Source organism: Musa acuminata, chromosome BXJ2-4, assembly GCF_036884655.1.
Source record: "Musa acuminata AAA Group cultivar baxijiao chromosome BXJ2-4, Cavendish_Baxijiao_AAA, whole genome shotgun sequence".
Taxonomy (NCBI): Eukaryota; Viridiplantae; Streptophyta; class Magnoliopsida; order Zingiberales; family Musaceae; genus Musa; species Musa acuminata.
In genome coordinates, this window is record NC_088341.1 from 37666269 (window position 1) to 37692016 (window position 25748).

The 25748-nt window shown below is 39.2% G+C and overlaps 2 protein-coding genes and 1 long non-coding RNA gene across 3 annotated transcripts in view; 1 reads left to right on the plus strand and 2 right to left on the minus strand.

Annotated features, from left to right (window-relative positions):
* Positions 1-5049: 5049 nt before the first annotated feature.
* LOC135610691 (uncharacterized) lies at positions 5050-13036 on the minus strand. Its single transcript, XR_010486282.1, has 2 exons — positions 7722-13036; positions 5050-5618 (listed from the first exon to the last, which is right to left on the minus strand). It is a non-coding gene; the product is annotated as an uncharacterized LOC135610691 (long non-coding RNA).
* Positions 6051-7626, plus strand: LOC103978227 (GATA transcription factor 8-like). Its single transcript, XM_009393946.3, has one exon. The coding sequence runs from the start codon at positions 6329-6331 to the stop codon at positions 7349-7351; it is 1023 nt and encodes a 340-aa protein (XP_009392221.2). The 5' UTR covers positions 6051-6328; the 3' UTR covers positions 7352-7626.
* A 1115-nt stretch (positions 13037-14151) lies between the features above and the next one.
* LOC103975036 (uncharacterized) overlaps positions 14152-25748 on the minus strand; it is a 32094-nt gene continuing 20497 nt past the window's right edge. The window contains exons 13-17 of the mRNA XM_065101830.1: positions 21935-22003; positions 20587-20758; positions 19666-19859; positions 17158-17373; positions 14152-15062 (exon numbers count right to left, since the gene is read on the minus strand). Coding sequence (XP_064957902.1) covers positions 14427-15062; positions 17158-17373; positions 19666-19859; positions 20587-20758; positions 21935-22003 — 1287 coding nt within the window. The 3' untranslated portion in view covers positions 14152-14426. The remainder of the gene's footprint in view (positions 15063-17157; positions 17374-19665; positions 19860-20586; positions 20759-21934; positions 22004-25748) is intronic.

Consider the following 25748-nt stretch of genomic DNA (forward strand, 5'->3'; position numbering starts at 1 on the left):
GACGACAAGACGAGGAAAAGAAAGGTAACGCAAAATAATAATTAATAATAATAATAATATATAATGATGATAATAATAATAAAGAGAAGAAAAAGGAAAAGGAAGACTTGATTTTGCCAGCACGCCTGGGTTTCTTTTCGGTGGCGTGGGATGCCCATCAACACACGGCTTCGGCAACACTTAGGGAACGACGTGCTGATGTGGAGCTCGCATTTGCGACAAGGAATGGGATGAGTAACTTACGTCGCTACCCAAAGGGAGGCGTAACGCGCTACACGAGGTGGCACGAGAATGGGAGCGAACTAATGGTGTCGCGCGCTCCGGCATCTCTTCCCCGCCAGTACTTTTCTACCCGTGACGGGAGACCCTTGGACAATTTCGGGGCCCACTTGTGGAGCCCTGGTTTCGTCCAATAAAGCTACAGGTCGTTGAGGAGGATAGGGTAGGAATCGGATACCTCACCATGGTGTGCGGCACCCATGTAAAGCGTCCCTACGCGAACCAGTTATTTAACGAGCAATGTAGCTTCCACTATTTCGGGCGACCCGCTGACGTGCTTTTATGGGACCCACAATCTAAGACCAATTGGAGAACGGGTAGGTTGGAGAGTGTGAGGAACGAGCTAACGGGTGGAAGAAGAGCTCTGTTCGTTTCGGTCCGAAATGTCCGACCGCGTTCGTTGGCGAATCCATTGAGCGGTCCAACGCGCATCTTTGTTTCATTGAGGGTCAACGACTGACTTCCCGAATCCGTGTATCAACTACTCCAACGACTTCTTACCCACCTTGCATCATATACATCTATTTAATAAGCGTGCGCTTCTAAATCAAGGTTACGAAAATTGCATGTATATACTGTTTAAGATTAATATTCATAAGGCAAATTTGGGTGAAATATTATTTCCATTACGAATAGTTATGTTTTGTTAAAAATATCAATTAAAATTCATAGCAAGTCAAAGTTTCCGTAAATTTTGTCCTCCAAACTTCTCGAAAATAATTCAATTGGTGGTTACAAATGGATTTTTTGGATCTTTCACAAGTTAAAAAAATTAGTGTTATAAAATGGAAACCAGTTCTCTTGTAGGAATAATTCTTTTTTCTTCATAAAAATATATAATAATTTAATGCTAATAATTTTTTCATACATTCTGCGAGAAACCATTCAGATTCTTCATAGTAATTCACTCAATTCTGAATTTTTCAGTCTTTCAACCATCTCAAATTCATGCAAATGAAAGAGGCAAGAGTGCTTGTTTTGCTAGAAAACAAGATAAACTTTTTTCTTTAAAATGAGTTTATTCCAGATTAGAAGTGGCAGTTCACTGCTTGGGATGGTGATCTACTTTTAAGTCTTCCAATTAGAATATGTAGTTCATATAAATATTTGATTTCTGTTCTTTCCTTCACTGAACATTTTCCATGCTACCACAAGTCCATAATGATCATGACAATGGCCAGTAGGAAAAGATCAGGTGATAATTCAGAAGTGCAGTTGAACATATGGGATTTCTTGAAAGAAAATTCTGCATTAGGTGAGAATCTGCATCTGGGATTTCTACAGTTAATGCAGTAGCTGGAATCCTTACTGGAAAAGATCCAGTTCAGCTAAGAAAGGGAAGTTGGGTGGCCAGGAACCCAGCATGATATATCTGCATACACCTTCTGCATTAGTTCCATCAGATCCAAATCTGTTGTATGTCATAATGTCTAACTTGGTATTGGGAGCTTCCATTTCTCTTTTTGGCAGCAGCAAAATGATTCATCTTGGCATGCTTACTTTTATGTCTTTGTGGAATGGGATTGGCCAAAGTGCTCTTCCCTTAGATGTAAGCATAAGCTTCCATAGTTACATAGAAGTGGATGAACACCAATATCATGTAAGCAATTGTCATGCAGTGGAGGTTTAATGTTTCAGTTCAAAATACTTGAGCCCTAACAATTATGCACATAAGAAATATAGGTATAAGCATGAAAAGTTTCATGTTTCTCTTTATATAATGTGCTCTAAATACAAATATTAGTCCTAATTTGGTTAAGATTTAAAGCAAGGGACAGACTAGATTGTCCACCTAAAGATGGGCTTGTGGAGCTACATGGACCATACCAAAAAGAAGAACTAACATGGATAGTAAGGCTTTAGAAGGTTGAATCTTACTGGAGTCAGATCAGGTTTGATCTAAAGGTCATCAATGTCTTCCAATCAAGAACTGGAACTTCAAAGAAAATTAGGTCCAACAATAATAAATTTCAGCATTTTATGTGAGTTTTCAGCCTATCAATGTTCGATTAGGTTTTGTAAATGGATACATGCCTTTGAAATATAGGATGTCTCATGTATGTGTTGTTGTATATATACTATTTAGGTTAGAATGTTGTTGCATATTATTACTAAGAAAATAGAAAAAACCTCCTGTTAGTTTATATAATTTTTTTTTATATTTATCGGATTACATTATAACTCAAGCTTGTCGTGCCCAATAATACACTCATTAATTTCGTTGAGTCTGAATTACTGATTGAAAATATTTAAATATAACTCAATGATAATAATTATATCTAATCATTGTATAAGTCAATTAAAGTTTTTAAAAATGCAAGCTCATAAACTTACACACTTCTATCTCTATTGTGGTGAGTATTATAAATAGCATGATAGTAGTTTCAGAACCACTAATTTCAGTTCTAAATGTGAGTTCCAGAAAATAAAACAGTCGATTTAGTTTTGATTTCGATTTGATCGACTAATTTTGATTGATAAGAAAAATAAGATACTTCGCTAAGATTCAAACTCAAGTCAAGAGGCTTTAAATATAAAATATCCAACTTATTTGTGTTTTATTTTATTTTTTTATTTAGTCAATTTGGAATCATCGTTTCTTATTTCGATTCTAATTTCTAAGAATCAGAACTAAATCGTATGGCTCCATTTCTAATTCTATCGAACCGTTGACTAATTAATTACACATCACATTTGTGCACTTTGTTCAAACGTCTTTCTCCGCGTACTTCCAAAGTAATGCAACTTGTCACATAGCCACAAATATATGTATAAATGAACGAAAACATAGGATTGCAGCTTTTTCTTCTTATTCCAACATCAACGTAGGTCCGAAAGCAACGCGCAAGCTACACGAGGAGGAGGAAGAGGAAGAGGAAGAGGAAGAGGAAGCGATGGCCCGCGAGAGCGCGGTGTCACATGGCCAACAATAATAATACAAACCAACAGCTTCGCACCGACGCTTTGCTCTCCTCGTCGCTGGGGGGGCGCTGCTGCTCGCGGCTGTCGGCCACCGACGCGCCCCCATCATTGCTTATCGTTAGTCACACACCAACGATCCTATTTAGGTGGACGGAGTCATTCGGATCAGACAATTAGACAAACAGGTGGCGTGCATGTGAGCTTCGGCCAGTGAAATGGCAGTGTCCGCCGAGATCGCATCACCCTGACCTACATTCATAGTTACCATCACTGCATCGGTAGGAGGAGCATGGAAAAGGTGGCGATGGAGACTGGCGTGGGGTGTGTCTGAGACAGTGGTGCGTCTCCGTCACGGTCGTTCGATCGCCATCGCCATCTACCAACTCGGTGATGCAACCAAGCTACCGGGCGGCAATAATTATGTGGACTTTGGGAAGGAGACACTCCATGCAAGTTGCTTCGGGTTTAGAACACTATGGGTTACCATTTAACTTTCGATGCTATATATATATATATATATACACTTTGTTATCATGATTGATATCTTCTCAAGTAATTACATACCAAAGAACATTATCTATTGAAAGCAAATCATAAGAATTCAATTTCAGTATATTTCCAACAATGTTTTAATTTATTTAATTTTCTTGTTGTAATCAAATCAACCAAATATGGATAATATGGATACTTTTACTCAAACAGCATCACCTTCAATAATTAATTAATTATCTATTTTTATATATTTTTTATGTTAAGGGAGAATATTATTAACGTCTTAACTAGTCCGACGTGATCCGGACCTATATACACTCAAATTAATAATCTGAATTGTGTGAGTTTGGATATCGGATCTTAAAAAATATATATATATATTATTTTTTATAATATTAAAGATGATTATTTATATCTAATTATAAAGGATAAAAAATAAGTTTGCAATTGTGAGCAAACGGGTAGAGAGATGATCTTCTTCTTCTCTTCTCATTCTGGACACCACACGATTACAAATCAGATAATGATTAATTGATAATATTTTTTTTTATCAATTTTAATTTAATTTTATGTTATATGTTTATCGAGTGATATAACTTTGGAATTCATCAACTTCATGTGCACACAAGAATTAAAGTGTCGATTACTAACTTGATAATATAATGAAAGCGATCGATAAGAATATTCTTGTCGAAACCTCCTTTCATACTTAAATTAGTCATTTATTAAGGATGGATGATACATAATGGAGGATACGAGACATTTCTATCAATGTGGAGTATAATAGTGGTGGTAGTTATAGATAATATGTTACTTGGAAGTTATCTTTGATACATCTAAACCTAAGGATTAAAAAGAAACTTGCAAAAGACCAGTCCACCTTGCCCAGTGAGAAATGATTCAAAGCATCATTAGAAAGCTTCACCCACCTCCTCTCACATTTTAGGAGAGAAGAGAAAGAGTTATTATCCCATAACATGGATCCCATATGGCATGGTCAAGTAAATCTTGATTTAAGGTCACACTTAAGAGAACACTAATTACCATCATTAGTGCCAATGTGGTAAATGTCTCCTTTCATGATGATGGATAATTAATTAGTAGCACTGCTGGTTTGTTCCTTCCATGGGACATGACCATCTATGGGATACAAGCATAGCATTGATCACACACATATAGGATACAAGTATAGTAGTGTGAAGAAGAACTTTGCTTCAACTGTCATAAGCATTTATAACTCATTCGTTAATCTTTAATGGTTCGAGAGAAATTATTCAATGTATAATATGATACTATTTATTAGATGTGAAAGTAGTAATTTAATGATAAATAAGATTATACATTAAATACGAAAAGTAAAACGATAAAATCTTTATTATCTGAGATCCGATTGTCCGATAAGTCAGGATTATTATACAGCTAAAATTTAAATAAAATATTTAAATCGAATCCCATATCGATTGAACAGCTCAACGCAATTGTTCAGTGAACTGCAAAAAGTTGGAGATCGACGAGATGTTTGAGGCGGCGGAGCACATTAATTTCGCCGGAAATCTCTCAAGACCTGAGCCGAGGCGCAGAAACCGGTCTTTTTCTACTCTACGAAGACAGCAGCGGCCGCCACGGTCGTGAATGCGTGCGTCTGATCTGCCGCCCCCTCCCCCCCGCCCCCTTCCTTCGCTTGTCCTCGCTGCAAAGCCACCAAATCACGAGAACAGAGAGAGAAGCAAACTACCATCATAGAATCAAAACAGTGGAGATGGACTTCAACGTCACGACAGTGAATGGATTAGGGAAGACAGCTAGCGGTGAGAGATGAAACCTCACCTGTCGCGGAGGTCCCCTTCACGCTGTGCTCTGTCAGTGATCACATAGTGTTTCACCGATGTGTTTTGTGCTGTGCGGTGTTGTGGAGCCATCGCCCCCTTCAAAATATAAATATATAAATAAATATATATAGATATCAAAAAAATCAATTATAAAAGATAATTGTTTTTCGATGAAATTAAGAATATTTAGATCTTTATTTGTAGTTATTAATATAACATTTTTAAAATGGTTAACCATTTCATATATTTTAATTATAATATTTATGTCATTTTAGTATATATTTATATATTTTTTAATCTCAATCCTATTAGTACTAACCATTAATCTCTTCTTGTTACCGTCTTCCACGGCTACAGCACTTTAGTGACTCTTTCTATTCTCATTTAATTGCTGGAGTTTATTGTGGTGTACTTTCTACTATTATTTGACACACATATATATATATTTCTTGTCATTTTTACTGAAACAGATCGAAGCATTCTTCCCAGAGAAGAAAACCCTGCGGCAGCCGCTCATCATTCTTACCGGGTGGGGAAACGACGCGTCACGGCCAATCATTTTGCTCCACCTCACCCACAGCCAATGGCTTCGTCCTCCTCCTCACGGCCGACACGGTGAGAAGGTACTGACTCGCATACATATACGCGCAGGCCATAAGAGAAACACCACTGGCGCCAGTGCTTTGTTTCCTCTTCTTTCGGCTTCTCTCTTGCCCCGACTCGGTCCCCGTGTGCCCTGCGCTGCCTTGATCCCATGGCGCGCCCATAAATCTGAGCTGAGACGCGGCGCGGTCACCGTGACCCACATGGAGGACGGCATGGGCGACCTGTTCGACTACATCGACGATCTGCTCGACGACGATGACGTGATGGCGCTGGTGGAGCACTGCGACGACGCGGCCGCTGCTCTGCTCCTCCCTCCCCTGCCGCTTGTCCCTGTTGCTGCTCCCGTCACCGCTGCTGATGGTGGGCTGGACTCCCTCGACTGCTCCGGGGACCACAATGCGGAGCTCGATGTTGTGCAACTGGAATGGATGCCCAAATTCTTATACGACTCCGACGCCTTCTCCCTCGACCTCCCGAGCTGCGACGCCATCGCCAACGATGCTGATGACAATGGCTCTCAAACCAAAGCCCGAGGCGACTCTTTCGTCTCTGCCTTGGGAGCGAACGCTACGGGAGGTGGCGACACGCCCGCTTCCTCCTCGTCCTGTTCGACTTCGGCTTCGTACTTCGGCGGCGGGAACAGCGCGAGAGCAATGCTTCCTCCCGTTGGTCCTCCGGAGCTTCCTCCTGTGATCCCCACCCGCGCGCGCAGCAAGCGCCAACGTCGCTCCACCTTAATGCCCCAGCCCCCTTCCTCGGACGTCGTCGCGGCCCCCCACCCACTGTCCGTGGCCTCCGATTCCGACCCTGAGAGCTTCGGCGAGTCCTGCCCCCCACCTCCTCCCCCGAAGAAGAAGAAGAAGAAGAGCAAGAAGAAGGGCCCCGGTGCCACCGCTGCGGCCGAAGGAGACGAGCCGGGCTCGCCTCCGCCGGGGAGGAAGTGCACGCACTGCGAGATACAGAAGACCCCGCAGTGGAGGGCCGGCCCGATGGGGCCCAAGACTCTCTGCAACGCCTGCGGCGTCCGGTACAGGTCCGGGCGGCTATTCCCGGAGTACCGCCCCGCCGGCAGCCCCACCTTCGTCCCCTCGCTCCACTCCAATTCCCACAAGAAGGTGATCGAGATGCGGAACAAGGCCAGCCATTCTGCTGCCGCCCCCGGCGCCTCCGCGCCCTCCTCCGACGGCTGCGATCTTCTCGGCTACATGCGCCGGAAGGAATGAGACGACGATGACAGCGAACAAACTTAGCCACGCGCAATCATTTCTCTTGTTTCCGTAGCTTTAGGATTCGTGTCGCTTTCTGATTTGATCGTTTGTTATTATTCTTTCTTCCAAATTCCACTTTTTAAGTTATGTACAGTAGAAAAATATGGCAGTTAGGAAGCAGTGAAAGAGAGGAAGAAAAAGAATTGGCCATTCATCACAAGGAGAGGGGAAAGAAGACTTGAAGGGGATTAGTGTACTCAACTATTGGAGCTTGGTGTTCTTGATTCTTTATGCATATGATTGGCTGATTGTTATTGATTATAATGTTATTTAAATTTATCTTTATCATTTATCCTTTGTAAAAAATATATATATAATTATTCACCTCTTTTATTTCTCCTGAAGTGTTTTCTCTTGATGAGCTGCTTGGTAGATGAACACAGTCAATCTGTGATGTCCTCATCTCAGAGCATGAGAGGGGTACTGCATACAGCCTAAAACATAAGACATGTGATCATAAGAAAGATGGACCATTTTTTGTGGATTCTTCAACCAGTGGTGACAGTGCTATGATGTCTTCATCAAACAGTATCACCTTACTTGACAATCAAATGGTCCAATGTGAGTTATGAATGATGAACAACTCCAAGTCCTACATCTCAATCAGACATTGAAATGAGACCCACTTACCTTCTTGATGGATTCAACCACCAACTTTAAATTGAATCTGTAGGATGATAAGAGAACCCATGCCCACAATTCCTTTGGATGTAGCTGGCAATGTTCCTGATGAGGAACAGAGTAGACCTCACAAACACACACACACATTTATAGAGGCATTGAGTTTTGGCTTTGATTACTGTATGAATCACTACTCCTCTGTAATGAAGCATATGATATTTAATTATAGATTTGGATCATCAATCCTTCCTTCTAACTAGATTATAGTATCACAGTTATTAATGTAGAAGTATTTGGTTTGATTATTTTTTACTCATGGAGTTGGCCTGTTAAACCTCTAATCACAAATTAGATGTTGCATGACATTGAAATCAGCAGAAGAATGCAATCAGATATTAAAATTAGTTTTGGATATAAAGGGAAAAAGACAAATAAATTGAACCATGTTTCAGCTTTATGCTTCACTTTAATTCATTCCTTCACTCTATTTAACATCTATCTTCATTCAACTCCAACATGATTTTGATGGTAATTACTGTGAGATAAAACTATGTTTCCTTTTTGCCTATTTTCTTTGTATATCAAGGGAAAAGTTCGAATGCAAGCACCAGTGAGTTCCATGGGAGGGACTTGATCATGCAGAGGTATGATCGAAGCAACTGGAGAGTTGGACTGCTCCAGAGCTCATATTCGCTTAAGGGAGCCCGACAAGTCAGAGGACAAGGTCGAGTAAGCGAACGTTGCTATCAAGGAAGCTAAGGAGAACAGAATCAGTGCAAACCCTACAACGTGATGGCAGAGGCCATGCATGGGAGTTGCAGTCTGTCTTTCCATCGACCAAATAGACTGCTTGGAGCATATAGAGGGGCGGCCGAAGGCTTCAAAGTCCCATTTGAGTTAGGTTGGTGGCCTCTTTAGGCTTGTAAATAAAGGTTGTGTCATGTGGACACGTGCGAGAGCTTTTCGGTCTGTAATGGACCATTTTACCCTTTGTTGTGCAACTGTTCAGAGCTTGTAAAGTCTGTTTGTAATTTGCATTGTCTATGAAGTGTTTTTCGGAGATGTTTGCTTGTGGATCCCGATTGAGGCGTTCTCTCTAACCCGTTCTCTCTTTTGGTGGTCCTAAGGGACAATGGGAGGCTTCGGGGAGGCTGACCTTTGCGAACGGACACGCAAGGGTGCCGCACGACTTAGGCAAAACCAGCTAAGTCCGTGACAGAACTATCTTTGGACCAAGGATCAAGAACTTATGATGGAACAATGACAATAAGGATGGAAGCAAGCAAAAGCATGCCATCGTCATCGAAGACCGATACAACGAGAGAAAACCCACCTCCGCCTTGTCCAAGAAAAATAGACTAAAAAAGAGGCATTAATGTTTTGTCTGACCAATAGACTAAAAATAGACTAAAAAATAGACTAAAATAGACTAAAAAATAGGTTAACTATATACAAGTAGTCTTGTCTGACCAAACCATAATTAACTAAAAATAGACTAAAAAAGAGGCATTAATGTTGAAGATTATGAGAATTAAAAAATATGATAATTGGGATATTGTCATGAGAATTGCAAAACTGAACAATTTTTATGAACAACCTACAAGGCCGGTACTTTTATATAAAGAAAATGTGCAGACATTTGTGCTATAAAGAATCACATAAAATACAGTAAATAATCAATACAAAAAAAGATGAAAGAAAACAACCACAAACAAATGAAACATTTACCAAATTAAATACCTCATCATGAAGAACTGCAGATGACCAAGAATATAAAATACAACAGTTAACAATTTCGATGGTCAAAATAACCTTAAAGCTTCATCACACAAAATATATCAGGTAGATCTGCAATGGTTTTAGGGGCGGCCTTGTTCTTGACGCTTGATTTAGTATATTAATTGCATCTGATTTCCTGTTTTATAAGGATTGTACGCTGTTTCATGGTTCTTGTTTGCGAATTTGGTCCCTGATAGCTTTGAAGTGGTAGACATCCAGATTAGCTTTGGGATTTTAGACCTTGGAGCTTGTAGCTTCTCTAATCATGATACGTTTATTGATCTATTGCTTGCAGTTTTTTATGTGTCTAAATTTATAGTACATAGACTTGGCACCAATAACACTGTAGTTATTTACTTCTAAAATAAAGTATTGGTTTTGATGTGGAGTAGCATGGTTTATATATATGTTTGCTCTCTTTTATGGAGTTATTTAAACTATTCCATTGGAGATCATCCATTTTATTTATAGAAACCCATGGTGGTAAGGTTATACCAATGCTTATACCCACCATATCCGTCTCTAATCATGATCTTTGGTGCAGCAGCAGAGCTTGCTATGAAAATCTGTGACCAAAAGAATCTATTCAAAAGAATCCTTGTACCAACACTTCTCTGCACCAAGGATCAAGAATTTGCGATAGAATGGCCACTATAGGATAGGAAACAAGCGAATGCAAGAGATCAACATCGATGCAACTATAGAAAGCCCTCCTTGTTGATCGCCACATTCGTTTTTAGCCTCTACCAAGGAAGCTAAGCTAATGATGGTGTCTACGGCTAGGTTTTCACCACCATCGAGGAAGCGGTGGTCATGAAATAGACCATATGAATCTTTACCAAAGAATCCCTATACCGAACTATCTTTGGACCAAGGATCAAGAACTTATGATGGAACGATGACAATAAGGATGGAAGCAAGCAAAAGCATGCCATCGTCATCGAAGACCGATGCAACGAGAGAAAACCCACCTCCGCCTCGTCCATGAAAAATAGACTAAAAAAGAGGCATTAATGTTTTGTCTGACCAATAGACTAAAAATAGACTAAAAAATAGGTTAACTGTATACAAGTAGTCTTGTCTGACCAAACCATAATTAACTAAAAATAGACTAAAAAAGAGGCATTAATGTTGAAGATTATGAGAATTAAAACATATGATAATTGGGATATTGTCATGAGAATTGTAAAACTGAACAATTTTTATGAACAACCTACAAGGCCGGTACTTTTATATAAAGAAAATGTGCAGACATTTGTGCTATAAAGAATCACATAAAATACAGTAAATAATCAATACAAGAAAAGATGAAAGAAAACAACCACAAACAAATGAAACATTTACCAAATTAAATACCTCATCACGAAGAACTGCAGATGACCAAGAATATAAAATACAACAGTTAACAATTTCAATGGTCAAAATAACCTTAAAGCTTCATCACACAAAATACAGAGCTTAATATATCATAAACCTTACCACCATGGGTTTCTATAAATAAAATGGATGATCTCCAATGGAATAGTTTAAATAACTCCATAAAAGAGAGCAAACATATATATAAACCATGCTACTCCACATCAAAACCAATACTTTATTTTAGAAGTAAATAACTACAGTGTTATTGGTGCCAAGTCTATGTACTATAAATTTAGACACATAAAAAACTGCAAGCAATAGATCAATAAACGTATCATGATTAGAGAAGCTACACGCTCGAAGGTCTAAAATCCCCAAGCTAATCTGGATGTCTACCACCTCAAAGCTATCAGGGACCAAATTCGCAAACAAGAACCATGAAACAGCGTACAATCCTTATAAAACAGGAAATCAGATGCAATTAATATACTAAATCAAGCGTCAAGAACAAGGCCGCCCCTAAAACCATTGCAGATCTACCTGATCTAATGGTTTCCACTACAAACAACCAATGCTTATACCCACCATATCCGTCTCTAAAACAAGATTCCCAGCGCTAGATCGATCAAAAAATAAACACGATAAAGAAGAGAATGATACCGATCTGAAAACAAGAACAGATATCTGTCTAACGGATTGCTTGATCAAAGACACACCGATCCATAATTTAGTAGAGAACACACTTGTAAATGTCTTCAAATCGACTCGAAAATAGCGAAATGATAGACACAGGACTCGATCGATACGCTCAGGTACACGATCAGCAACCAGATAAACGAAGAAAACATGAAAAATAGACAAAGATCTCCAGAAATCAAGGAAGAATTCATATGAGATTAAGGTTTTACCCTTCCGAAGCGGCACCCTCTTTTCTCGGAGACAAAGGAGAGAGGCGACAGAAACGCAAGAACGGGATGACAGAGAGGTCCTCTCGCGTATTAAATGAGTGATTCATCTTTTTTCTTAGGGTGCAGACAAAGGTCCGTAAAGAAAATCAAGCATATAGAACAAGGCCACCCCTAAAACCATTGCAGATCTACCTGATCTAACAGTTTTCATGACAAACAACCAACCCTTATACCCACCATATCCGTCTCTAAAACAATATTCCCAGCGCTAGATCGATCAAAAAATGAACACGAAAAAGACGAGAATGATACCGATCTGGAAACAAGAACAGATATCTGTCTAACGGATTGCTTAATCAAAGATCATACCGATCCATAATTTAGTAGAGAACACACTTGAAAATATCTTTAAAGCGACTCGAAAATAGCGAAATGGAAGACACAGACCCGATCAATCCGGTCAGATACACGATCAGCAACCAGATAAACGAAGAAAACATGAAAATAGACAAAGATCTCCAGAAATCAAGGAATAATTCACATGATATTAAGGTTTTACCCTTCCGAAGCGGCTCCCTCTTTTCTCGGAGACAAAGCAGAGAGGCGACAAGGAGTGGCTGAGAGTGGTCCTCTCGCGTATTAAATGGCACTGATTCCTATTTTCTTTGAGGGAGCATACAAAGTTCCGTAAAGAAAATTTCAAGAACTCGGAAGCAACGACAGAGCTCGAAGAGAACGAAGACAGAACAAACGAGGCGTTTCAAGAAATATGATGGGGAGGACAGAGGAGAATATATAGGGGTGGAGTGTCTAGTATCATAGGTCGGTGAGAGGGACGCCCGGGTTGCTAGAAACGAGAACGAAGACAGAACAAACGAGGCGTTTCAAGAAATATGATGGGGAGGACAGAGGAGAATATATAGGGGTGGAGTGTCTAGTATCATAGGTCGGTGAGAGGGACGCCCGGGTTGCTAGAAACGATCCGTTAACAGATACGATCTCCGCCGTCTCCCTAACGACATAATGAACACGGAATCACCATCAGGCAACGTGGCGTAACGACATCGCCATGAATTGACCGCATTACCCTCTACAGTGACATTTAATATACGAGATGCCTTCGGTACCATTCGCGCCAGTATGGGCACGTGCTACCGCTACAAAAAAAAAAAAAACAGTCGTCACATTCCAATTGTACGGATATTTATATCGATAATTCAGGGCATCATTTATCTTTAAATATATATTATTTAAATTAATAAAAATATATTTTTTTAAAAAATTCAAGAATGCATGACGTTTGAAATAGTAGGAAGCGGTCAATCCCCAAAGTAGTATAAAAACTACCCTTAAATAGATGCCAAAAGAGATGTCTCTATACATTAACTCAGTTATACTGTTTACATTACTGTTTTCTTCTTTTTGCTAACTTAAGCATTGAAGGGATCGTGTCAGACAACTTCTAATGTTGTCTTGTCAAGCAGGATCGTCGGTCGCCCGAAGACACTTAAATGACCTAGCCCCAAGGAGGAATCTTGTAACCAGGAAGATCCTAGTCTGTCTATCCGATCATCTCGAATCGAGTCACTAACAAAATAACTTCCAACCAAACAACCTGTGTGATCTCACCTCATCAAGTCTCCCACGTCAACCTGGATGAGCCTGTAGCGATTGCTCGATGTAAACCAATCCATCCCGTGTGTTCTCATTGGCACGGTGTTCCGCTACCAGTTAGCGATTGCTCGTCTGTTCTTCGTATGATACTATTGCCTCTTTGATTTGATGGTGAAGACATGCAATCTATATTCCTTCGGCTTTTAGGTACAACCGCCCCGGCTTGCTACCCTATGCTCCAGGTGTACACCTACTGTTTCCAACTGTTTAACATGATTGGGGCCAGATGATTATTTCGGCAATCCCACACACGATGTCATTTCCGCTTGCAAACTGACAGGGTGACGTTCTCATCTTTTCAACGGTTGGCTGAGATAGCATCGCAAACCGATACTGTGCTTCGCAACTACGGCGTACCCCAGTTGAAAATACATATATGTAAACCTAAAAAACAACCAAGGATGACAAGAGGAATCACACAATATTAATGGTATGATAACCAAACATTTGAGTAGATTTCAGAGTTTCATGAACATCATACAAATGAAATCATTTAACTCCATGAGACAGAATATACAAGAAATTATCTCACTGAAGGAAAGTTACCCAAACTTGCCTTGCTAGAAAAGGATAACTACCATGTGCAAAGTGACATCTAATGCCCTTTTACATTCTCAATGATTCTTAACATCTCCCACAAATTTACAGAGTACATTCAACATGATACAGATCCGACTGTACAAATGTTATCATAAAAGAACTTCTGATTCCATCTTTCTAAATACTACCTCCACGGATGAAGGATCTATATCAAGGCCTAAATCTTCTCCTGCATAATTCACAAACAAATATTCCTTTTTGGATGATGCGGCAGGAAGCAGCTCAGAAATCCCAGCCAGATCTTGGCATGGTGGAAGGATAACATCCCTTCTATTCAGGGAATGGTAGACGTCGGCAAGCAGAAGCCAGGTAAGGTCTGAATCAATGCAAGCAAGTCCTGATAATGCCCTTAGAGATGCATCTTTGAGACCTGCCATGCTACTGCAAGCAATACCTACGACAATACCACTAACTTTCTTCAGGACTGTCTGCAATGCTGAACTAGTCCTCTTGTCTGAACATATCAAGGTAATCATGTCCAATACTGCTGCCTGGATTTTTTGGCTGGAGACTTCAGCCATAGGTTCTTCTGAAGTTATAGAATTACTTCGGTAAGGGAGAAGAATTCTTTCCTCATTTGATAGCATTGGTTTCCTTCGAAATGTGGATGAAGTAAGCAACTTCCATATAGTATGCCCATCATTCTGAAACCGGCGAACAAAAAAGTCCCCGCCACCAATTTGAACTGCTTTATGCAGCATATTCAAGCATTTTCTGATCACAACCTGAAAAAGAATAAAAGAAAAATCAAAGCTGTATCTAATGCAGCCACATGCCAAGGCTTTTCAACTGGGAATACAGCATAACTCCTTCAACTGGGAATACAGCAAGGTAGAAACATCACTGCATAATCAGAAGACAAAATATTAAAAGTCCTTTAATGGCTAAATACAGCAAGTTAGAAGCATCAGAAGACAATATTTGAACCCTAATAGCATAAATCATTTAATGGTTACTAAAAGTCCAAAATAACATGGAGCCACATTGTCACAAACGGTCGTCGCACACTCGCAACAACTCCGTTCAACGAACCGTTCGTCGCTCACACCTACATATACAGCTGCTTGACAGCATGCTTTCTCTTGATTTTGGGTCATTTTACTTGTAAAAATGTAAGTTCGAACAAGCTGCAGCGTTACAAAGCGACCACTCACCAAACCGAGCAAAACAGCCCAAAACAGCTCCGTTTTCGTGTGCCGCGGGCTGATTTCTGGAATCTGCCTCCGCTCACCAAAACGTTAGCCATCTCAGCCCCTTGGAACCCCCCGGGTGGCACAGGGCTGGATGGGGCTTCGGTATAGTACCAGGCGTTGAACACTCATTCGCAAGTTCGCACGTTGCCTTGTCGGGAACTTGTTGTCGCGCCCGGGACTCGGTGAGCAGCTGTTTGTGGGCTTGCAACTATTCGTTCAACCTTCTAAAGCCCTAGTTTTCCCCCTCTCCCTCTTTTCTCTTGTGCACGCAAGGTGCTCGCTGAATTGCTTGTAAAGCTTCCCCTCTTTTCGCGAGACGTCGGGACTTGTCCGTTGCTCATTCTTTCGAACTAATCAACTTTCTCTTTTACAGGTCCTTCGGGACCTGCGAGAGGTTGCAAGTGGGCTGATCTTTGCAGAGCAATATCGCAAGGGCGAAGCGCGACTTAAGCAACGCAAGCTAAGTTCACGGCTTGGCCGCAAGGGTGCCTCACGCCTTCGGCAATTCCAGCTAAGGCCGTGACAACATGTCAAGGCTTTTCAACTTGGAAGTACCAACGCTCCATATTCATTTCTGTATCAAATGCTCCAACACCACTGCATAAGACACACACAATACACATTGGCATGGCCTCTCAGTAGCCCAAATATTTTTATTTTTTATTTTTTTGCAATTGGGCAAAGTTTCAAAACCAAATCAACACCTTCTGACACCAAACTTTCAGAACAACCATTTCTTAACCATTTAACTCTCTCATTACATAAGCCCTAAAGCTCCAAACCCCCCTATTGTCCTATATGCATAACCATACATAATCCACTAAAACATCAAACAAAATATGGTGTTATTGGAGCTGTCAAGCATTAACAAGTGTTATAACTTCATTATCAAATAAAGCAAGAAGGATTACATAAAATGTGTATCTCTACACTCAAGACTAGTATGTGTTTGATCCTATGGTACTTGAGCTCATTGTTAAATATTATCATCATTCTCCTCTATGTCTTTTCTTTTTTAATTTCTTATCAACCACTCCATTCCCAATCCCCTTTAGCCCTTTGTAGGTTGTCCTACATTTAGATGGTACTTTGAAAGTTTCAAATGAAAGCAACAGGCACCAAGAAAAGTTTAGCAAACTGCAACATATAGGTCCGTTACACGATGCTTGTGATGACATTCTCTTCTTGTCTTGATCTAGGAATGATGTTGTGGACCAACATTAACCAATCATCAGGCCTCTCCTCCAGCCAGAAAATGGTTACAACATATGGTACATAAACTAACTACATCTAAAATAACAGGATTTCGAATGTGATACCAGTTGGTTAGTATTCGTGTCACAAGTTTTAAAATGGCAAGTCAACTGTGCAATATAGGTTACATATTCCAAGATGCCAAATATAGTCAAAATAATAAGATCTAGAAGATTCCTATGCGTCCAGTCATCCAAAAGTCCATTTTTCAGCTAGGTCGGTCAACAAAAGATTGATAAGACATGTGAAATATATATAAGCTTCAGCATAAATCAGACAATCAAGCAAAGTACGATGTAGCAGAATAGACTAAATGTTAACGGAAAAAAGACCAAAGAGATTTACTAAATTAGCAAAAAAAAATCTATCATACCACAGAAACCTTATTTTTAAGGCAAAGAATCAAATAAGGCCAGATTATGTTCATTGCTGGAAGCACTCTGTTCTCGTCAGCTTCGTCATCTGCAGCCTCCATCCCATCTTTCAGATCATTTAGTGATAGCAACTGAACTGCTTCCCAGATTGCTGCTTTGGTTTGTTTCTCGTGCTTATAAGCTTCCTCCACTTTTGCAAGAGATACAGAAACATCCTACAAAAAAAATGCCTTACTCTGAAGTACAAACAACTGAAATCTAAGGAGAATAACAAGAAAGATTTTGTTTTACTAATTTCCAATAAGATATTTACCACTCAAGCCCCTAACAAAAGTATACATCTAATTATTTTATTTAGTTGAACAAAGAAAACATATTATGCAATGGTTCAAAACCAACACACAATTGTCAAACATAACCAATAATAATATGGAGAAGAGGGTTCACGTTTCCTACCATACCAACTGATTTTGGCACAGAAACCAAGACTTCCAATAACATTTGCTTTGTTGCAACAGTCTAACCAGTAACACCTTTTTAGGGCAGCAATTTACAGGAAGAATCTGCTAAACTGATAGTCCTAAATGACTTGCTTAAAAGTAATGAGACAATGGACTGAGACCTTGGGAATAAATGTGAAATTTTGTTCTCTGCAAAATACAACATTATTCCAGAAAGAGAAAAGGAGTGTTGAGAAAAAGACAAACCAACAAGAAGTTGCAGTCTGTTTACTTTGATCATACTACTTAAAATTATGATGCAGGTTGTTGATCTGTTTTGCAACACTGTATTTTCCAGATTGCCATCATACATGACGAGATAAACAAGTTAAAAATCGAATCTCAAAGTTTTATTCGGCTTTATAAATAGAGAACACCTAAGCAAAAATAGAATTCATATGATATATTACACTTCAAATCCATTCAAAAAAGGCTTGAATCAACAAAAATTAAGAACCAAGTTTTCATGTCTCTTACCTTTTTTGGGAAAAAAAGCATTTAGTTAAATGATGTGAAAAGATCAAGACGTCTTACCCCAACTTACTAAGTGAACACGACCGAAAAGCAACAGAACTACCAGGAACTAATCCAAAAAAGTCAACATTATCCCTACCCCCACATACCAAAAACCAAGCAGCATGGCCCATGCTTGGATTGTACCCATGATCCAAATTATCCTACACCAAGGAATTTATGACAAACTGAAATCATACTCAGAACAGTTCATTTTCCCAATTAAACCATATAACAACATTCAGAACATGTTCTGACTTTTCATGGTTGCTACCCCAATAAAAGTGGCACTTCTAGAAACTGAAAGCCACAATGAAACACATGATTTAGGGAAATAATACAGTAACACCTCCAAATGGTCAACATCTTAAAACCCTTGACAAGCATATAGTTATATAAAGAACAAAGAGACGGTAAATGCAAGCCTTTCACTTAGCAAAACAATGGCGTCCCTGTTACAATAATCCAGAACAAGTCACAGAATAAACAACTATCATAGCAGAGCCAAATGAACTTTCTTCAAAAATAAACATCTAAAATAACAGATCCAAATGAAAATAAAGCTTTAAAAAACCTTCATTTGGACCTACATAATCAAAAATCTGCATGGCAATGTACCTGTTCCTATTGCTTAAATAATTTCTAGTTTGTAATCATTGGATTTTACAGAAACATAGACTTCAAAATTTGTCCAACTTTATAACCTTGCAAATGACAAGCAAACTACATTATGTAGCCAGTAATCATTCTATCCATCATTAATAGCTTGTCATTTGTAAGAAGAACCATTTGCGAAATACACTCCATGAAAAGCAACAAGCGTATGAATGTTAGTAAAAAATTTTGAATTCACAGACTAAGCACAGGGCACTTGTACCAAAAATTTATCTAATGAATAAGGTATCTGATAGGTACATAAAGGTAAGGCATCTACCCAAGTATCCTTACGTCAAAAAATTTCAGAATTCCAAGTTGCGGTATATGAATAAGTAATCAATTAATTTTCCACTAAAATTACATAGCCCCATTAGTATGAAAATACTGCTATCAAACAAAGAAATGCTAAACAAACGAAAAGGGTCATCAACATGAAAAGGTATCCTACTTGTGAAGCAACATGTGCTGTCCTTTGTTCTTTACTTATTTTCAATCCAGATTTTTTTTTCTTTTAAGTCACTTGTAAGGTTTCACTTTAAACACAGGTAACTAAGAGGTTTCCTCACATCACAATAAATACTGAAATGGCTGAGCTTAACTTGTGTTTTCCCTTTATATAGTAGAAACTTAAATTGAGAAAGACTAAATTTAATTCTCTCTGACTGAAAGAAAGAACTGCAAAATTGACCCTTCCCAGACCTGCATTAATGGGTGCCTGTGCATTGAGCGGGCTTCTGACAATTAAACACCAAACAGTATTCGCAACAGCAGAATGAGAATTTGAAAGAGATTCATTTGGCCAAAACTGTTTTATCAAGAAACATATCAAGCAAGTACCTCAATAATGTCCAGAGACACCAGACAAGCTGATTCTTTCTGTGAAGAAACAAGTGGTGATGCAGCTTTTAAGCATGATCCAACAAGAGATCCAACAATTCTTCTGTATCTTTTCATCTCATTAAACTTAAACAATAATTCCTCCCAATATTCCAAGTGAAGACTAACATCATCAAAATTGACAGATCCAATTTCTGGTTGTCAAATTAGAACAAAAAGGCAATGGGAAATTATTCCAAATAGCACTTGCATTGAACAAAGAGAACCTTGAAAGACTACATAAAATATTCAAACACTAGATTAAAAAAATCATAATAACAATACCAATTGAAACAAAGAAATGAGAAAAAAATAGCACCGGAAGCCTGCTAAACCACAGAAGATAACTATTTAATCTGTCTCCACTTTCACATCTTCAAAGAGAACTAATTCTTTGTTTTTAGAAATGTGTTCTTTCACTGGGAGAGTGTATAAAATTTTATGATCAAAGTGCTTAGTTTGTTAGTTAAATATGGCAATCACATGTGAAAGCAACTAAACTTCTACACTCTTAGTCATATTTCATCATGATATCCGATATACTAAATAGTGCAATTTGATATATGAGATATCTGTCGAAGCGAAGATCACAGTAATGTAGGAATTTTTAGTACAATTTTACAAATAAAAGCAATATACAGTAAAATCATTGCCGAAACTCAAAGAAATATCGAACTTTGTTCTGTTAGATACAACTTAGGAGTAACTAAATGCAAAAAACAACTCTTTCAATTCTTTATTTTATGAATTTCTTAAATTAATACTCACAAAATTCAATGAAACATAATTTGGCAGATTTCATGGTCATGTGCCAATCATTCAACAGTACTAATGAAAGCTGAAACAGAAGACAAGAATCCTTATAGTACAAATCAGAATTACCTAAAGCCTGGGATTCGGTACACATGGAGAAGGAGCTTCTAGCCACATGATTCTCATTAATCCATTTTTGCATCATAAGAATCTTGGAGCTGATGTGTGCACTAAATATTTCTGCCTGATCTGGCAAAGAAGATGCTTCAGTTTGTGATGCCTTTGCAATTTCACCCACAGCCTAGACACAAGAATATTAACAAGCAGCAAGCTCAAAATACAAATAAGAAAATCTGCTTGTAACATCTTCAAACTTTAGGATTAAGATGAAATAATAGAACAAGATAAAACAAGAAAGAAGAATATAATAATAGAACAAGATAAAACAAAAAAGATTTTTTTTCTCCAAGCAAAAGAGATTTATATTCATTATATTAAACATAAAACAAAAAGGAAACATAACTCTGATACAAGAAGAGTTAACCACAATTCTAAATACTTTGGGGAATGCCAACCATAATTCTTCTTGATATAACAAGGGATAGAATGATATACATTATACAGGTCCAATAAATTTTAGTGCCATACTGGTCAAATAATAAAAGAAAAATCTTTTTTTTTGTACTTGTCAAAGCTGATCAAATGAAAAAATTGGACAAAAACAAAAAGGGGGAAGAGGAAAAAAAGGATGTACCTCTGCCAGCTCCTTTTTTCCAATTCTCATTGCCACAATGGGAAAAGGATGACTCAAGGTCTTCCTTTGTCCTTTATCTTTTTCTTCTTTTTTTCACCACCTTAGAGGAGGTCAGTCGCAGGGAGCAAAAACTCACAACTAAACTTTGATGGAAGTCTTGGGCTATTTTCTGATTGAAGCCAGTTCAGACAATTAAACAGTCCAGCCTGTGGTCAGTCTAGGACCAAAGCAGCCTAGTGTAGTAATGTAGATCCTAATTTAGACTAAATTAGCAACAACCTGGAAGGTTTGTTTTGTACTGGATCAGTAGGGGAAAATCCAAAATCAGTCCTTACTCAACCGGCATATATTGTCCATATTGAGTAGCATGCCACAAAATTTTTAACCTTGATATGGACATATATAAAAAAGACCTAGAAATTGCATAAGGTCAGCTGAGTCAAAGGATATTAGTCAACACATAGGACAATATTGAGGCATAGGGGAAGACCAACAAAGAATTGCTTAGACATTAAAGCAACATAGTAACATCCTTTGAGTAATGGTTGCCATCACAAGGCATAAGGACATGCAAACACAATGGCATGACATGGCCAGGCAATGATTGTTAGCACACATGATATATTAATTTAATCCAAAGCAGGGGTTTAACTAGGTGCCCGGGCACTCGCCTAGGCACTCGGGCGAGGCGAGGCGAGGCGAGGTGAGGCTTGAGCACCTTACACTATGATCAGGCGACGCACTTAAGTGAAGTGCCGCTTGGGCGCTCGCTTGAGTCTCATAGGATTTTACCTGAGGATAATATTCAACATATTAGAGATGATGATGAAAAAGATTATTTAGAAAGTGTTAATTCTAGTGGGAAAAGAGTATAAGACAAAAAAAAGAAAAGAAGTCATGATTATTAATAAGGGTAAAAAGGGACCAACGGACTTGTATATGTATCAAGGATCACAACAGAAATAAGGTCAACAAAGAGCAAAATTAAGACAAACAAATATAAGTAATGCCTGTGATAAGAAAATAAAGGGAAGAATGACTCAACACATTGCTCGCTTCTTCCATCAAGCTGGCCTTCCCCTTGGTGCTTGTCGTTTGGACTATTTTAAAGAGATGATTGAAGTTCTTGAAAGATATAATGGGGGATTAAAACCTACAAGTTATTATGAATTACGAGTTCCATTACTAAAAAAATAGTTGGATTATACAAATGACTTATTATGGGTAAAGCTCTATTATGCCAGATCCTCGGACCGACAGAGCACATACGAGTATAATTAATTTTATTATCAATTGTTCTTTAGGAACCATATTTGTGAAGTCAATAGATGCATCATCTTTTATGAAATCTGAAAAAATGATATGAGTTACTTGACAAGTTTATGAAAGAAATTAGTGAACAAAATATTATTTAAGTTATAATCGACAATGGAAGCAACTATGTGTTAGTTGATACGATTTATCTTTTTATTTTTTTAATCTTTTAATTATTTTATGTCTCTAATTTGAGTGGTAGGCAGTTATGTTGGCGTGGTGAGCGATTACACTGCAGCGCTGCGAACTATTCTTGCTTATATTTTTCTAGCAAAAACACATAAAACCAAGGCAAAACATACTGCTAAGCATTTATACAAGCATGCAAAAGCGACAAACGATTCGTTAAGCGAAGATGTTGTGGGTGCGCGACGACCGTTCGTGATAGGTTGGAACTCCATATTGTGCCTCCTCCGCTCGTGGAGTATAGCCAACTTCTCACTCGTCTTGTTCGCTATCGCGCTCCTCCTGAGCGGCTCCAACAGCATGAGAGCGAGTTTGCATTGACAACCCACCTACGGATGCTTAGGGCAATGGTCTGACTTGCCCTATTTTGCTCGATTCACCATGATGCTTCGCCATGGTGAGATTATGAAACTTCGCTGTTTGCTCGAATTACTAACCCGCTCTGATACCACAATGTCGCGAACTTAGCTGAAATTATTTAAGTCGTGCCGCACCGTTATGGCAAAGTCACGGACTTAGCTGGAGTTGCTTAAGATGTGAAGCACCCTTAGGCGATCCTATCTAAGTTATGAAACACCCTTGTGTTATGCATCCGCAAAGGATCAACCTATTTGCAACCTCGCTCAGGTCCCATAGGACCTGTAAAAAGAGCAAGTTAATTAGTTAAAAAGTGAGTGACGGACAAGTCCCGATGTCTCACGAAGAGGTCAGCTTTACAAGCAATTCATCAAACACTTAGTATACAAGAGAGAAAAGAGAGAAAGGAGAAAACAAGGACTTTAGAAGACAAAGCAAACAATCGCAAGTCCACAAACGATTGCTTACCAGGTGTCGGGCGTAATGGCAAGTTCCTGTCAAGTTAACGTGTGAACTTGTATAAATTGATCAACACCCAACACTACCTCGAAGCCCCATCCACCCTTGTACCACCCGGGGGGGTTCCAGGGGTTTGAGCTGGATGACGTTTCACGTCGCACTACGTTCTGCAGAAAATAGGTCGTGACACGCGAAAACGAAGCCATTTTGGGGCAGTTTTGCCTGACGTGGTGAGCGGTTGCACTACAACATTGCGAAGATGTTACGGGACATGTTACGATGAAAGGTTCGTTGAGCGAAGATGTTACGGAACCGCGATGACTGTTCATGATAGCACACAAAAGCGATGAATGGTTCGTTGAGCGAAGATGTTACGGGACCGCGATGACTGTTCATGATAGCACAGCAACCCCCATGCTGATGGGGGCTGTTGTACAATATCTCCCCTTTTCATGCTTCCCTACGGCAACCCCCTTCTAGTAAACAATACGTCCCCCTCCCCTTTCTTCTATCTTGCCTCCTCTTTATCATTGTTACTAGATTCTTTACTCTCCCAGTAGTGCAACCTCCCTCAACAAATGCCTCCTTTATGTCGGTGATCTCCTCCTTTCCTTACAATCTTCCCCAATCTCAATAACCATCCCCCTTCTCTTTCACGCCAGTCTCCCCTCAGTCTTAGCCTATCTCACGCTTGACTGCTTGCCCTCAACTAATCGCCCTCCACTTTCCTCCCCCTTTCATCTTATTACCACTCCCGATAGCATGCAGTCTCTCCGCCCCCACCACACACCTAACAATCTATTCTCGGTCCCCATCATTTGTGATAGCAACCCTCCCCGACATAGCCTCCTCTTTATGGTAGCATGTTCCCTTTTGCTTTGTTGCCTTTGGACTTAGCCGAACTCCATTGCTCTTTTCCACCATTGCTTCTCACCTCTCCATCACCTTTGCAACCCACCGGTATCCCTCACCAAAATTCATTGTACCACGATGTACCGCCCGATATGGGCGGTACGTACCAATCCGATAAGGGATTGGTATGGGCAATACATATTAGTTTGTCGGTATGTCCCACCGTACCATGTGTCAGTATGTTGGTATGTATCGTACTGACGACTGATCGGTACACCAATAAAGCGAATCATGTCCCTCGCTCTTGATTTTTTTCTTGTCATTAATTCTTACTAACAGTAGTTGAGTCTTAGTCATAATAGTTATAAAGTTATAACATTGCTTTCACGCAAATTTAAAATTTCTTAATGGTATGACCGTAATATTCTTTTTCTCCTAACAATTATGGGATTCCCTCTACCTTCTAATTCCTCAAAGATCTTTATTTTTGACCCCCTCATGGAGTATGAGGTTTACTTAGATGATAAAAGCAGACCCACATAAGCATCAGATTTGTACAGCTAGCTGAGATGTAAAAGGCCCCATGCTTGCATCAAGTGGTATGAAGCATCTATTCCACCTTGCATCAAGTGGTGTCATTGTCAACAGTCTTACAATCAAGTGGTATTAGAGCAACCAATCAGCTTTGGTTCACTGGATATTATATATATATATATACATATATATATATATACACATATATATATATATACACATATATATATATGTGTGTGTGTGTGTGTGTTTGTCTTTGTGCGCATATACTATACACTATACACAGAGAGAGGAATAAGACTTCTAAGCATGTTTACAAAATTGCCCGTATGAATGTATGTTGGACTTTTGATCTATTATGATGTGAATAATATCCTTGATAGATTGCAAATAGGTTTATGGTATTTTGTGGATGATCTATTATGTTGGACTTTTGCCAAGGATGCATATTTTTATCATGTGTTCATTTATCATATCTGTTTTTCATTTGATATCATTAACATGGAACACTTTAGTGTAAGAGCATGAGCTGTCCACAGCATACTGGCGTGTTATCTGAATATGTTTGTACCCAAGGTTTGTAATTTTGTACCGTATCGGAGTTTCAAGCTCAGTTTGGTACGGTACGGTATAAGTATACCGAGCGATACATTTCGGTATACCGCTTGGTATATATTAAAAAAAAAAACGATAGCTCTACCCGCGTGAGGAGCCGCACGAAAAAAAAAGGGTCACTCGATTTCCCCGCGCAAAGAAAAACGAAAAAGGCAAGGCGATGTCGCTCGGTTTCCCCGCGCAAAAAAAAAAGAAAGGCGTCGCCTCGCTCGATTTCTTT

Bases quoted from the DNA above. Each gene is read 5' to 3' on its own strand.
- LOC103978227 (XM_009393946.3), top strand. From the start codon at position 6,329: ATGGAGGACGGCATGGGCGACCTGTTCGACTACATCGACGATCTGCTC.